Source organism: Diceros bicornis, chromosome 3, assembly GCF_020826845.1.
Source record: "Diceros bicornis minor isolate mBicDic1 chromosome 3, mDicBic1.mat.cur, whole genome shotgun sequence".
Classification (NCBI taxonomy): Eukaryota; Metazoa; Chordata; class Mammalia; order Perissodactyla; family Rhinocerotidae; genus Diceros; species Diceros bicornis.
The window spans coordinates 83,984,161-83,999,870 of record NC_080742.1 but is presented as its reverse complement, the minus strand read 5'-3'; the positions used below and the strand labels follow the sequence as shown (position 1 = coordinate 83,999,870).

The 15,710-nt window shown below is 35.8% G+C and overlaps 1 protein-coding gene across 9 annotated transcripts in view; it reads left to right on the top strand.

Annotated features, from left to right (window-relative positions):
- Positions 1–15,710, top strand: part of CNOT4 (CCR4-NOT transcription complex subunit 4) — a 133,733-nt gene that overhangs the window by 55,585 nt on the left and 62,438 nt on the right. For all 9 annotated transcript variants that reach the window (XM_058530779.1, XM_058530771.1, XM_058530773.1 and 6 more), the window contains one exon: positions 13,460–13,657. In XM_058530779.1, coding sequence (XP_058386762.1) covers positions 13,460–13,657 — 198 coding nt within the window. The remainder of the gene's footprint in view (positions 1–13,459; positions 13,658–15,710) is intronic.

Below are 15,710 nucleotides of genomic sequence, written 5' to 3'. Positions count from 1 at the left end.
AAACTTAAGGTAATGTTATGTGTAGCATTTCATTTTTAAGATATAATGAAATGGAAAAAACACTGCCCTGGGAGTTGGATTCAAGTCTTGGCTTTGTTGTTAAGTAAGTATATGACCTTGGTCAAGTCACGTGAGGTCCCTGGTTGGCCTTTAGTTTTCTTATCTGAGGACATTAGCAAGATCAGTGGTTCTGGCTATTTAAAAGGATTAGGAGTAGAGAGGCAATGGGTTTAGATAGGATGTTGTAAAATTGGAAAAACACATTCAATATTACATCTGGGGGGAAATTCACTTTAATTTTCTAGCACAAAAATAGGAGAGAAATTTTGATGTTTACTAAAAGAGGTCATGGGTTAAAATGACAGAGAAATCCTGGTTCAGAAGGTAATAGTTACTGATTTGTTGAGTCCTTTCTATGATTCTGGGCTGATAATGCTAATGCTATCCCATCGTACACTTAGGGAAACTGGGCCTTTTAAGTAACTTGTCCAGAGGCATCAACAAGTGGGTAGTAGGTCTGGGAATCAAATATAAGTCTTGTGAGTCTTTTCTAACTCTAAAAAATCTATGATTTTTAATACTTCCCATGTGTTGTTGTTTTAATAAGCAGGCACAACAGTTGCAGTGTAGCAAATGACATAGTAGGGTGAGTAGGATTGTTGCATTTCTATTTTAAATGTGACCTTTGGGCTTATTGCAAGTATCTGTTTTTTGACTTCTCTTTAATGTCTGTTTTTATATGATTTAAACTTTCTTTTCTGTTTATTTTATTTATTTTTTTGTGAGGAAGATCAGCCCTTTTTGTGAGGATGTTAGCCCCCAGAAGGAGCTAACATCTGATGCCAATCCTCTTTTTTTTTTTTTTTTTTTTTTGCTGAGGAAGATTGACCCTGAGCTAACATCTGTGCCTGTCTTCCTCTACTTTATATGGGATGCCGCCACAGCATGGCTTGACAAGCGGTGCGTCAGTGTGCGCCCAGGATCCGAACCTGCGAACCCCAGGCCTCCAAAGCGGAGCACACGCACTTAAATGCTTGTGCCACTGGGCCGGCCCCTGTTCATCTATTTTAAAGAGCTGTTATGTTTATTACTACCAAATTTTGAGATAACAGAAATATGTTTTAGATACCTGTATTATTTTTAAAAATTTTATCTCTCAATTTCCTTATCAGAGGAATTATATCTCAGAAGGCAATGCATTATCCAAATTTTTTTTTTTTAATTTAGTGGGCATATAATGTATATTACATGAATGAAAAAAGGTTAGATCTACTTAAGTGTTAATATAGTTTATATAGAGTATCTACTAACATATGTAATAGATATTTATAATATATATTTATATGCAATATATATCTTTTTATATAGTTACTATCCATTAAGAATGTGAATGGAAAAGCAAATGAAAACCTTAACATTAGCTTTGGTCAAATCTATAGTAAATTTGTGATAATGGATTTTAAACACATATTTTATAAATTCGTTCCCGGTCATTCCATAAGAAGACAATTGTATTGAACTGTTTTGTTGAAAGTGATAACTTTCAGGATAACCCAAGACTCTAAGGGTTGTGAATTTGATTGACTTCATGAGATTGGTCTCTTTCTCTTCTTCTCTCTTTTTTTTTTTCTTTTGGAGTGTTATGAAGTAGAGTCTTAATAAAAAGACTAATTGATAAGTTAGAGAAAAATCAGTTATTTGGGGAAATGGCAAAGAAATTCATTTCAGTTTTAAGGGATTTCCTAGAATCACCTCAAATTCTTAGAAAGTAGAGGAAAATATAAAAAAAATTTAAATATAAAAACAAAACAGAATAACCTTAGCAAAGCTGGCTATCAATAATAGGGTGCCTTTCTGGAGGACCAGAAAGTATGATGAATTTGAAAGACAGAAGGTCATTGGGGTCAATTTCAAGAAAGAAGCATTAACTTAAAACATACTCAGGAGAAGACTGCTTAAGAAAGGTAAGAAATAGTGGTGCTTCAAGATCCTAGGAAAAATATCAGTGTAGTTGGTTGAGTATGATATTGGAGCAGCATATGGGTCTAGCCCAACTTTTATGCCGTGTAGCAGAGACAGATGCCCTCTAGCTGAACACTGATTATAAATTTGGGTCAGAGCGTTAAGGTAAATGGAAACAACCTGGAGGAACTAGGACTTCCTATGCTCAGAAGATGAACTATTGACATACCTTGTCCAGCAATTTGACCTCTGCATGATCACAAAAGAGCATCCTGCGGTAAAGAGAAATAGCATTTGTAGACTGCTTGACAGAGTTCTTACGTGTAAAGATGTGCAACAACCAAGAATCAACAGACATTTCAGGAAAACCAACATTATGAAGGAGAAGCACAAAAATCAGTAAATAGAAGAAACTCACATAAGTTAGCAAACAGAAAGAAACTTTTAAAAGTGTTATTGGTACCTCTCAAAGAGCTAAGAGAGAATGAGATATTCATGTAGAAGGAACATTTTTTAAAAAAGAACAAATTAGAGATCTTGAAAATAACAGTCTTACAGATGGGCTGAAGAACAAAATGAATATAGTTCAAGAGCAAATTAATAAGTTGGAAGATTGTGCTGAGTTTTTTGCTGGATATGGGTCAAAAAGATAAAAAACAAATCATGAAAGAAAAGTTAAGCAACATAAAAGATAGATCTACTGGTTCTAATCTCTGCTAAAAGAAGTTTCTGAAGCAGTGAATTAAGAATGGATGGGAAGAAATAATCAAAGACCTAATAGAAGATAATGCCTTATGATGAAAAGCAGTTGTCCTCGGGTTAGAATGGCTCTGTGAGTATGAAGCAAGATGACTGGAAAATACCAATATCTATTTATATAATTGTGAAATTTAGAATATCTAGAATAAAGACAGGGTTCTAAAAGCTCATGAGAGAAAAATACATAAGACTACAAAGGATCAAGAATAAAACATACCAGTGTTCTTGTTTTACAACTGTAGAATTGAGGATGACTACAAAGTTTTGGACTGAGCTATTGGAAGAACAAAATGACTGAAGTGGGGAAGACTGCATTAGGAAGAGGTTTTTTGAGAAGATTAGGAACGCAGTTTTAGACATGTTAAGTTTGAGATTCCTATTGGAGATATAAATGGAGATATTGATTAGACAGGTGAATATTCAAGTTTGGTTCTGGTATGGAGATATAAATTTGGAAGTTATCAGCATACAGAATGTTATTTATAAAATTATTATATTGGATGAAATCACAAGAGAGAGAGGGTTAATAGAAAAGATGAGAGATTGTCTAAGGATGAGCACCAAGGCTCTCTAACATTTATAGAAAAAAATATAGATTAAAGAAATATGAGACAACCTCCTTTTGGGTCTCCAAGTTTTAATCTTTAGCTGAAGCAGTTTTTGTTAATTAGAATTAGTCAGACCAGGAGTAGTTTTTTTAGTTTCTTGTTGACTTAATATAACCATAACTCGTAGAACCTCTCCTTGATCTGTTGGTTCCCAGATCTTGTTTGTACCTGTCTCATGGCTGAAGTGGATCCTGGAAGGCAGACAGTGCAGCCACACAGACTCTGAGACCTGGCTTAGCCTTGCCTGAGAGTATGCTGAGCACACCGAGTACACACATTTATGAAACTACCTGTCTCTGTCAGGGACCGGCAAGTCTTTACGTCTCTGGAGACCAATCTCAGTGGTTGTGTTAACACAGAGGAAAACCACAGGTGTTACTAGAGGCCTGGAGAGGACCGTAAAGCTACCATTTACTCGTAGCCCAACCCTGCAGGGAGAGGGCCCGGGGAGGCCACTCTGTGAAGTGGCGAATTGAGATGATTTAAATAAACTTGGAGATTCAGGTAGGGGGCTAGTTGAAGCAAGCTCCTGATTTTGGCCCACAAGATGAAACCTGCTTGTTTGCAGAAAGGGCCTTTTTGCTTTGATAGCTTTGAAAAGCAGAGACACAGGCAGGTTTTAAAAACTGGGAGAGTTTAATGTTTCTGTTTGCTTCTAGTTGCTGAACCTAATGGGTTCAAAAGGACCTTAGAGCTTCCCTGAACATAGGCACAGGCTACCTGGTCATTCCTTAGACCGCCTTTGCATGTCCTTTTAGTGCAGCACTTCTGAGAACAATACTGGTGGAAAGAGCAGATGTGGGAACACAGGTGGTGTACTCATGTAGCATCATACAGCATTGACTCAATGGAAACCAGAAACTGGCCAAGGAAATGAAAACTTCAACAAAGGTATTATTATTTACATCTCAGAAGTGATAGATGGTGCATCCATGAAACAAGAACAGGATGGTATAAAAAAATTCACTGAACAATACACACTTATTGAAAATTAAAATATAGCAGAAATAACTCAAGGAAAGAGTTGGAAGATGAAGTTGAGAAGATCTCTTAAAAAGTAGCACAAAAAGATGGAGAGAATATTAGTGTGAGAGAGAGAACTTTACTTAAGGACTAATCCAGGAGGTCAAATACCAAATAAGTGTTCTAGAAAGAAACCACAGTGATACAGCAGGAAAATTGTCTTCAAAATATGATTGAAAAATGTTTCCAAGACCAGAGGACATATTTCCAGATTAAAAAGACCCATCAAGTGCCAGGCACAAACTTTTATTTTTAAATATCAGAATACTGAAGACAAAGTTCTACAAGTTTCCAAAGAGGAAAAAAAAATAGGTCACACATAAAAGATCAGGAATCAGAATCATTTCAGACTTCTCAAAAGCGAGACTTGAAGCTAGAAGACGCTTCTGAAGGACAATTTATTTTCATCCAAAAACTCCATATCTGCTTAACTGTTAGTTGAGTGTGAAGGTACACAAACAGACATTTTCAGACCTGAAAGGTCTCAAAAATTTTTACCTTGTATGCATTCTCTCTCAGGAATCTACTGGAGCATATGTCCCACCAAAATGAAGGAGTGAAGGAGAGAGAAGGGTACGTGGGATAAAGGAAACAGGTGATCAAACACAAGAGAGAAGCAGTGGAATTCCTGGGATGATGGGGAAAGATGATGGCTATGCCCCAGATAAAGCGGACAGCCAATCCAAAATGTGGCAAATCAGAAAGCTCCAAGGAGATTTCTAGAAAAAGATAAAATTGAAAGAATACTTGGTGTTTTTAAAGAGAAATGTCTTGTGAGGCAGTTTCAACAGTTGGAGGAGATTTGATGGTTGAATTAGTAATAAACACATAGAGATCTAATCAGGCAAAACACAGTTGTTAACTCTAGGGGAAGCAAAAAGTTACACAGAAAAGGAAAAGTAATGGTACAGTGGCTCAGATATGGGATAGGGGTTGAGATTTATTTTTTTCCCATATAGATATCCTGTTGTTACAGCATCATTTGTAGAAAAGACTGTCCCTTCACTGTTGAATGGTTTCGGACTCTTTCTTGAAAATCAATTGCCCATAAATGTGTAAGTCTATTTCTAAAGTCTCTATTCCATCCACTGACAATTATGTCTATCCTTATGCCAGTACCATACTGTCTTGATTACTCTAAGTCTTCAAATCTGGTATAATAAATCTTTCAACTTTTTTATTCTTTTTAGAATTTATTTTGGGTATCTAAGTCCCAAATTTCCACATAAGTTTTTTAATTAGTTTGTCATTTTGTACAAAAACACTACTGAAATTTTGTGTGAGATTGCATTGAATAAATAGGTTGGTTTGAGGAAAAATGACATCTTGAAAATGTTGATTCATCTAGTTCGTGAATAAGGTTTGTCTTTCCATTTTTCTAGGTTTTAAACATTTTTAGAACAACGTTCTGTAGTTTTCAGTGTACAGTGTAGTTTACACTGTACACTGTATACTATAGTTTACAGTATAGCATGTTTTGTTATATTTATCTGTGTCTATGTTTTTTGAGCTATGGCACGTGATATAGTTTTTTTTTGTTTTTTGTTTTGTGAGGAAGATCAACCCTGAGCTAACATCCATGTCAGTCCTCCTCTTTTTGCCAAGGAAGACTGGCCCTGAGCTAACATCCATGCCCATCTTCCTCCCCTTTACGTGAGAAGTGGTGTGTCGGTGAGCGCCCAGGATCCGAACCAGGGCCGCCAGCTGCGGAGCACGTGCACTTAACTGCTACGCCACAGGGCCGGCCCCGTGATGTAGTTTTTAAAATTCCATTTTCCGATTCTTCATTGCTATTCTATAGAACAATTGAATTTTGTTCAATAAATTCCTTATGGTTTTGTATGTAGATGATCATCTTCTGTGAATAAAGACAGTTTTACTTCTTTTTTCCCAACCTTTATGCTTTAAAGATTTTTCTTGCCTTATTGTGTTGGGCAAGCCTTCCAGTAGAACATTGGAGAAAAGTGGTAAAAACAGATATTCTTGTTTGTTCCCAATCTTAGTCAGAAGGTGTTGAGTATTTCACTATTAAATATGTCACTGACTGTGAGGTTTTTGTAGGTGGTCGTTATCAGATTGAGGAAGTTTTGTTTTATTCCTTGCTTACCGAGAGTTTTTATCATGAGTGGGTATTGCATTTTGTCAAATGCCTTTTCTGCTTCTGTTGAGATGATTGTGTGTTACCCTTCCAAGGATAAACCCCATTTGATTATGATATCCTTTTTATTTTCAATTTGCTAATATTTTCAGAATGATTTTTGTGTCTATATCATAAGGGGTATTTATCTGTGGCTTTCATTTATATTCTTTTTAGATTTGGTATCAAAGTAATACTGGTTTCATAAAATGAGTTAGAAAATGCTTCCTCATCCTCTATATTCTGAAAGAGTTTACATGTGATTGGTATTACTTATGTTTTATTTCCTTCCCAAATTCGTTATTGACACAGATTGCATCAGAGTATCTTCGTCAGACTAGCTATGGAAACTAGCTACCACAGGATTCCTCTATGTAGATTTCTGGAATTCTTTTTGGACTGGTTCCCTCTTTGTGGTATTTTCTCCATAAATTTCAGTTGCCTCAGCCTCTTCAAATTTTGGTCCCCGTTCTCTCCACTCAGTGTGACTGTTGAACTGAGTGCCAGGGTTCAGTAAGTGCCAGAAGAGCAGAAAGCTGGGACACTCATGGTTTTCATCTGTCTTATTTTTTTCTCTCAGAGGTCACCGACCTGCTGTTCATTGCCTCTTGTTCAATGTCTGAAGATAGTTATTTCATATATTTTGTCTAGTTTTCTAGCTTGTTTATGCTGTTAAGTGTAGTCTGTTACCAACTACTCTGTCATGGCTGGAGGTGGAAGTGTGTAAATAACATTTGAACTTTATAATAATGTAATCGTGAATATTGACCTAACCAAAATTAGGGTAGAAGCTTAGAAAGTGGACTTGGGATGTATGGTTAGGCTGGCTGAAAGACAGCTAAATTTTCAACTTGCATAATATAATAATATCTAAAACTGAAAATTCAAGAAGTAGCAATACAAGCATGTGTTTTATTGATGTGATAGTAAATGACAAAAGAATCATCTGAAAAGAGTCAACAAGATTATTTCTAGGGAGAGGCAGTTGATGTGGAGGAGGAAGGAAATGGGGGACTGCTCTTTTTCCTAGTAAACCTTGCAGAACTGTTTGACTAGGAAAATATACAAGAAAAATATCAGTGAAACTAGGGAAAAAAAGATATAGTGGGTAAATGGAAATCATAGGAAAGAAGGTATAATAATACTGATATTAGTCATAATCAAATTCAAGATCAAACACATTTTAAAAGGGCAGAGAATAATTTTTCTTACTGATAAAAGGTTCCTAAAGTTGTGAAGCTATTTACTTAACGGCAGAGCTTTGAAGTATATTGAGCTGACATAAATACCAGGAGAAACTGCATCCACATTCATAATGGGGAGATTTCTAACTTGTATGTTTTAGAAATTGACGGATGAAGTAGATAATAAAAAGGAAATGGAAAATTTGAATAAAACAGTAGCAAGCATGTGTGTGTTTGTACACAACAAAGTTTGTACAAAATTTTATTTTGTTATTTTTTTCAGTAATTTTATTTATTTATTTTTCCCCCAAAGCCCCAGTAGATAGCTGTATGTCATAGCTGCACATCCTTCTAGTTGCTGTATGTGGGACGCGGCCCCAGCATGGCCAGACAAGCCGTGTGTCGGTGCGCGCCCGGGATCCGAACCCGGGCCACCAGCAGCGGAGCGTGCGCACCCAACCGCCAAGCCACGGGGCTGGCCCTGTACAAAATTTTAAAATAGAAGTACAGAGTGGCACAAATAGGCCACAATGGAAATATTAACCAATTCCAAAAAGTAGAACTTATTTGTGTATTTCTTCTTCTTACCCTGCTTGGGGTGTGTAAGTCTTCTTGAATCTGTGGATTAGTGAGTTTCATTAGTTTTGGAAAAAATTAAGCTATTACCTCTTCAAATATTGCTTTTATTCTCTTTCCTCTCCTTTTTGAGACTCTGATTAAATACTTGTTAGATCTTTTCACTGTCTTCCATGTCTCTTAATCTCTTTTCTATTTTTTCTGTCTCTTTCTTTCCTTAATGCGTTAATGGATGATTTCTTCTGATCTAACCTCTGGTGTTGGAATTGTTTTTCTTAGGTCCAGTCTGCTGCTAAATAGTTTTTAAATTTTGAGTTTTTAAATTTTGCCTTGGTGTTTTCCGTTTCTAGAAGTAATGTTTGTTCTTTTTTCGTATTTGATATGTTATTTTTTAAATAGATTTTTATACCCTGCAGATATTTTTGTTTGTCCTATTTGTTTAAATAGATAAGCATTATTATTTTAAAATCTGTGTCCAATAATTCCAGTAGCTGAAGTCTGTGAGGGATGTTTCTGCTTGTTGTTGTTCATTTTGTTTTATTTCTTTATGTGCATGGTTATCTATGCCTGCTTCTTGGTTGTTGTCATTGAGTTATTTGTAGGGTTTTCCAAGGCCAAGGTGGATTTGCCCTCCTTTAGAGAGGCTTTGATTTGGCTTCTGCTGGATCCTGTAAACATTGCCAATAGGAATGCCTCAAGCATAACGGTCTTTGGTCTGGCCAAGCGTAAAGGTCTTTTGGTCTCCAGGGTGCAGTCTCCCCTAGGATTGGTTTCAACAACTTCTGTAGGATGGTTTGCTTCTACCCCCTTTTCCTTTTTTCTTATCTTGTTCTGACTTCTGTGTAGTTGTTCTCATCCTGAGACTAAAAGAGCTCTTTGGGAGTGGGCTGGGTGTGAGCTTCACGTGGGGATGACCTCCTCCAAAGACTCTTAATACTGGGCTGCCTTGGGCTTTGAATGCTGTCCCTCTTTTCTCATTTGTCTCTCTCTCTCCATTTGTTGTTACTCAGACTTTTCACTTATCTCTCTGGATTTTGACTTCCATCCAAAAATTGACTTGGAACTTCCCCCCTGCAGATCATTATTGTTGTTAAGATGTTGGTTAAAAAAAAAAAATTTTATATAGTATTTTTCATTGTCTTTAGCAAGAGGAAAAGTTAAAGCTGTAAATGCATTTATTAGAAAATGAAGACAAAAATAAACTAACTTATTTCCAGGTTAAGAAACCAGAAAAAGAATAAACATTGTGACAGTGAAAGACAAAGATTAAGCAGAATTTAGTGAAGTAGAAAACAAATAGTATTTCAATAAAAATTAGATCTGGTTCTCTGAAAAGACCAATAAAATAATCAAACTATTGGCAAGTCTTGTCAGAAAATAGAGAGAAGACACATGTAAATACATCAGGAATAAAAGTGGGAACATAGCTACATATATGAAAGAATTAAAGTGATTACACTAGAGACTATAAACCATCTTAATTAGTTTGACAATTTATCATCAAATTAACACTTAAAAATGTTTTGCACATTAAAGATGCTTCTCCGTAGGTGCTCTGTTTAGCTTTAGTTTGATATATAACACACAACAGTACCTTTAAAGAAAAATTTTCTGCATGTAATTTTTCAATTGAATCTATATTCCTAGAAAATGAAGTTCAACGTGTGTGTTTCAGTCAAAAAGTAGACCAGATGTGTTTTTCTTTATGTTCATTTTTAGTGCTACTATTTCTAGTTTTTTGGGTCACATGCTCTTTCTGCAGTTATTCAAATTATGTGTGTTCATCTCCCATCTTTAGTCTACTTCCCTTTCTTATTTCATTGTATCAGCTTATTAATTTTCTGTCATTGGGTTTGTAGACTAGGTGTTTATGATGGGGTACGTGTGGGGGAACTGTCATGGAATGCATGCTTTCCGACTTTTTGTGAAACTTTTAGACAAGGCTAATAAGGTTTTGTATATTTGCTATTTGTGTTTAGATTAAATTAGCATGTTTTATATTGTCTAGAAAAATTTATTTAATTCTTTCTAGCAACAGAGATGCAACTTCACAAATATGTTAAGATTAAAAAGCTAGTATTTATAACTGCCTTTAAGTTGCTGGGGAATAAGAGATATTTGAAGGGTAAATCATAGTTAACTAATTTGTCCTGTTGTTCTCCTGTATTGGTATCTTTTGCATTGTGTAGCAGTTATGTTCCAAAAAAGTTGCCTTTGAAGACTGATGGAAGTATATTTCCGTAGAAAAAAACTTGGAATAACAAAGAAGAAAGACTAGGATAACCAGTGTTATATACTCAACATGGTAGTGCATAAGTAGTATACGTGATGAGGGTTGATATTGCAACTTAATTTTTGGTACTTGTCATTCTCCATCATTTTTTGTGTGTTTGTGCATGTTTTTGCTTTTATATTCTTTGCATTATCTTTTATCAGGATTTTACAATGTCAGAGAATGTTAGCAAAGAAAAAACCTTTGAGTGCTTATCAAATCCCTCATGTTCTCAGAAGAATCTGAGACTAGAATCAGTGTTTCTCAAACTGTCTTTGTTGAAGAACCAGATTTGCACGTCCTCCTCTCCCCCAGTTTATTGAGAACTGATACAGGATCCTGTTATGCATGCCTAGTACCCAGCTTGTGTCGTGTGATTTGCCACCTAAATTCGGTAACAACCACACTGATAAATATCTTATTCTGCAGAGTCTACTGATGACATACTTGAATGTTGTCGCAATGTTAAGTTGCTATAAAAATTTCCAAATGCTTGTTCTCAATTTTTGTGTTTTTCTTATCATGGACTGGTAAATGCAGTGTATGCACCACACTTTGAAATGGAACTAGGAGCAATGTATCCTTGATCCACTGTAAATGTTAGTGAAGGACAACAGCTTTCAAATGAACTTAATGATAAATACTCCAAAAGGAGCTACCCAGAAATCCTGTGGTAGAAAACAGCTTTTCCATGTGCAAATGAAAAATTTAAGTAAACTTATGGAAAGGTATTTTAATTGGTTTTTGTCTAGTTCATTTTTATATCTGTGCCTTTATAGCTCCAAATAGCTTCATGGGATTAAAATCATCCAGACAAAGATTTGAAAAGAGATACTATAGGTAGAGAAAGGTGAATGGAGGAGAGAGAGAGAGAAAACTTTAATGGGAAAGTTTCCATCATTGATTGAAGAATTGAACTTATTATAATAGATCTTTAACCATTTGGTTCCTTAAATTAAGATGCAAGAACATTTTGAAATAAGAATTTTTTAAAGAAAATTAGCAGTGCTAAATTTCCAGTTCTAGAGAGTAGCTTGGTGTTCATTTGGCAAATTTTTATAGAGCTTCTAAAATGTGTGATACTAACTTTATATTTGATCCTGGAGAAAGTCCTCAGGTCATGCAAAATTATTGAGTCAGCTGTTTTGTATGCCTCCCACTCAAAAGTAAGTTGGAGTATGCCAAATAGGATTAATTAGCTAGAAGATTCAGAGTTTTTAATGTAGGAATCGAATGGTATGGGTGGTTAGATCCTGCAGAAGCACTGAGAGTTATGCCTGAATATTTAAGAATAGAGTTTTTGGAGACCTTATGGTATTATTAGTAGAAGTTGAGGAACATAAAGGGAAATCTTACTTCCTTGATTGCCTTTCATCATTAATCTGAGTGTGTTCACAAATTTGAAGGTTTGGGTTTTTGGTTTTTACTTATATATGAAAACAACTTTATGTTAAAGGCATAGCAAGTTTTCAGGCTTTTGGATACTCCTTCCACTCTTCGTTATTCCCACTTTTTTTCTTAATGACGTTGTTTCTGTTGGTCCCCACTCCCGTGTTCTGATAGGCACAATTTCCCAACCAATTGTGGTTACCATTTCTGGAATCTCTTCATATCCAGTTTTAGATATTACTGTATTTTTTTTTTTTTTTTGTGAGGAGATCAGCCCTGAGCTAACACCCGCCAATCCTCCTCCTTTTTTGCTGAGGAAGACGGCCCTGGGCTAACATCTGTGCCTATCTTCCTCCACTTTATATGGGACGCCGCCACAGCATGGCTTACCAAGCAGTGCGTTGGTGCGCGCCCGGGATCCGAACCAGCGAACCCCGGGCCGCCGCAGCGGAGCGCGCGCACTTAACCGCTTGCGCCACCGGGCCGGCCCCTAGATATTACTGTATTTAATGTGTCCCATCTTCCATTTGTTATTAACTATTTTTTATTAATAGTAATAACAACTGACTTATTGAATGCTTATGTGCAGGACACAGTTTTAATCACTTTATAAGTGTATTATCTTTTTAAACTCTCACAGAAACCTTCTGAATAAAGTACTGGGATTCCCATTTTACAGAAGAGAAGACTGAGGGAGACAGGTCACATAACTTAGCCAAGGTCTCTCAGATAGTAAAGAGTGAGCCAAGATTCAAAGCCAGGAGGTGTGAGTCTACAGCTCTTATTTAGTAGCCTTGGCATTAGCAGTAGGAATAAAAACAATATTGTAATGACAAGAAAGGAAAAAATTACAACAGTGTAATTGTTCGTATTTATTGAGGGATTACTGTGTGCCAATTGCAATAATAATTGCTTCGTGAGTGTTGTTTTATTTTTACACAAGCCTCAAGATTATTTTCACTTTACTTATGAGGATACTGAGGCATAGAGTTTAATTAACTTGCCTAAGGCCATGTGGCCTATAAGTGTTGAAACTAAATTCAACGTCCTGAGCCAGAGTATCTATGTATTGTTTATTTGCCTATCTGTGTCCCTCTTAGATTAGGAATGTATTGAAGAACAAGTAATTCATTAATCTTCTGTCACATAGTAGGTTTTCATTAAGTATTTGTTGATTGTAATACATAAACCCATATTTAGATTAGAGAACTTATACTCTTTGCCTCTTACACAGCACCTTAGAAACTTAATTTTTTTGTGAACTGTGTGCTGGGCGCCATAGGGAATACCAAGATTGGTTTTTTTATGTTAGGATCTTTGATGTGGTTTAAGTTTTAGTGCTAAAAGTGGTCTGTGCTAAGCTCTAAAAAATTAAGTATTTTAAAATGATTTTATTTAACATTTAACTTTTATTAAATAGAAAATATTTTAAGCAATTAAAAGATTCAGAAAAAGGGAGATGTAACAACAACATCCAGAATTTGATAATTTTTCATGTAGTTTTTCTATTTATTTAATGCTAATTTCTATGTTTGCTTTATGCTTAAAGCCATATCCAGAAGACCCAGCAGTTTATAAACCACTCTCCCAGGAGGAACTGCAAAGGATAAAGAATGAGAAAAAACAGAAACAAAATGAGAGAAAACAGAAAATATCAGAAAATCGCAAACATTTGGCTAGTGTACGGGTTGTACAAAAAAACCTCGTCTTTGTTGTAGGTCTGTCTCAGCGCCTGGCAGACCCAGAGGTAAGTCCTCTTCTGTTTTCTTTCTCAACTTGACATTTTTTCTTTTTGCTTATCTTATTTGGAAATAGCAGCTGACCCTACCCAACTGCAGGATTCCGCTGAAAATATTAAAACTTAGAAGAAAATGGGAAATGATTTTTTAATAATTACTAAGAAAGTAGTGACGAGTTGTCATCTTAGGCAAGTGTCTTAATCTTTCTTGGCCTCATTTTCTTCAGTTATAAAACTAGGCAGTTCAACTGGATCTCTCAAGTCCCGTTTAGTGCCAATAGTCTGTGAAAGCTGGATAGTGGTTCTGTTTTGCTGTAAGGGCTAACGTGTGGCAAGACTACTCTGTTTCTTTCCTCTTTTCTGTAGCTATGAAAGGTCCAGGGATGCTAGCATTAATAGGGTATATGATCTTCAGGAGACCAGGTTCTTTTTAAAGCCAAAGGGTTGGGTCTAGAGTTCATACAAGAAAAGACTTCTTCAATAAGAGATGTTAAGGAGAGAGCTCGTTTTTGGCCTATGAGTCAACCTCAGCAGCCACTTCTTTCTTTTTCTAAGCTAGTGCTTAACTCCCCAGGCAGGCAAAATCCCATTTCACCCCTGACCATTTCCTTGAACATGGTCACACCTTTGCACCAACCCTTCTGGTCTCCCTCTTTTAGCTCTGCCTTTTTTCTAACCAGAGGACGCTTCTTACCTTTGCAAGTTTTTTATTTACCTGCCTGTGTTCTAAGTTTATTGATTAGAATCTGCTTTTGCATTTTTGAAACTGCTACTCCTGTGAACGAACTTTTGTTTTGATGGATATGGATGTACTTGATTTTGTTAATACATCCTGAGTCCAGTCAACTGTTGTACCAGAGGCGTACGGAGCAGCACCTGAAGGCTGAGTAAAATTAAGCCATAGTCTCAATCTAATATTTGGATTATAGATTTCCTACCTCTTCTTTAGAATCTATGATTTGTTTTTATTTACTTACAGAGATTTCTTATTTCCTCTTCAAATAACATGTCTCCAGTAAGATTAATCTGAAGAATTATTACACAGAAAGAAATTAATCTAGGTGGTGACTAGTGTGAGAGAGCACTTTATCATGACTCTAAATGTACCTAAAAAATCACTACTAGTTTTATACTTTTGAAGTCATTGTTGCTTGGTGAGAGGACAATGAATTTTCTTAAACATTGGTTTGTCTCATTTATTTCTCTTGAAAGCCTAGAATACCAGAGACCAGTGTTTTATTTATTAAATTCTACCACTTCTAAATAGTATCTTTAAAAATTCTCTTAATATATCTGTATAATCTTTTCAGGCTTGAAAACTTAACATCAGCTTCATTAGAAAACTCAGAGTTTCAAATTTGTAGTGTACCTTTCAAGTCAAAGAAGATTCCTGTTATTTACTTATCTTTGGATGATGAACAATTTGACATTTGATTGAATTGTGATTAACAAAGCTGATGAGTTTAGGAAAATTTAAAGCTTATTTTGAAAATATTTGTACATCAGAAAACTTCATGGCAAGCAAGGTTGATTGTCAAATATATTCATTTATTGATCAGTAGAAAAAAACTGTCAGAAAATATGTTAGAGGTAATAATTAGAGGTAATTGTCTTTTGTCGGAACCTAATTCATTCATTCTGTAAATTAACTCTTGAATACTTACTGTGTGTTAGGTTCTTTGATGTTGGAGATAAAGTAATTTAGCTGGCTAGACACAGTCTGTATCCTTAATAAGGTTGCAGACTAGTGAGGACAGAATTCAAGAACTTACAACTGTACTGAGCATTTATAAACAGGGAAGTAAAGGACTCTTTGGGAACATAACAGTGGGGAACTTCGCTAGTATAGAGATCCGCCACCAGCCTCCTTGAGGAAAGGCTGATTAAGAATTACTAGGGATTAGCTAGGCAGCAAATAAGGACAAGAATGCTACCGGTGTGTGGTGGCCTGAGAGAGCAGCTTATTTGAGGAACTAAAGACTTTAAAGACACAACCATTTCATTTTACAAATGAGAAACTGAGGCACAGGGAAGTTGAGTAACTTGCCTAGGATCACACAGC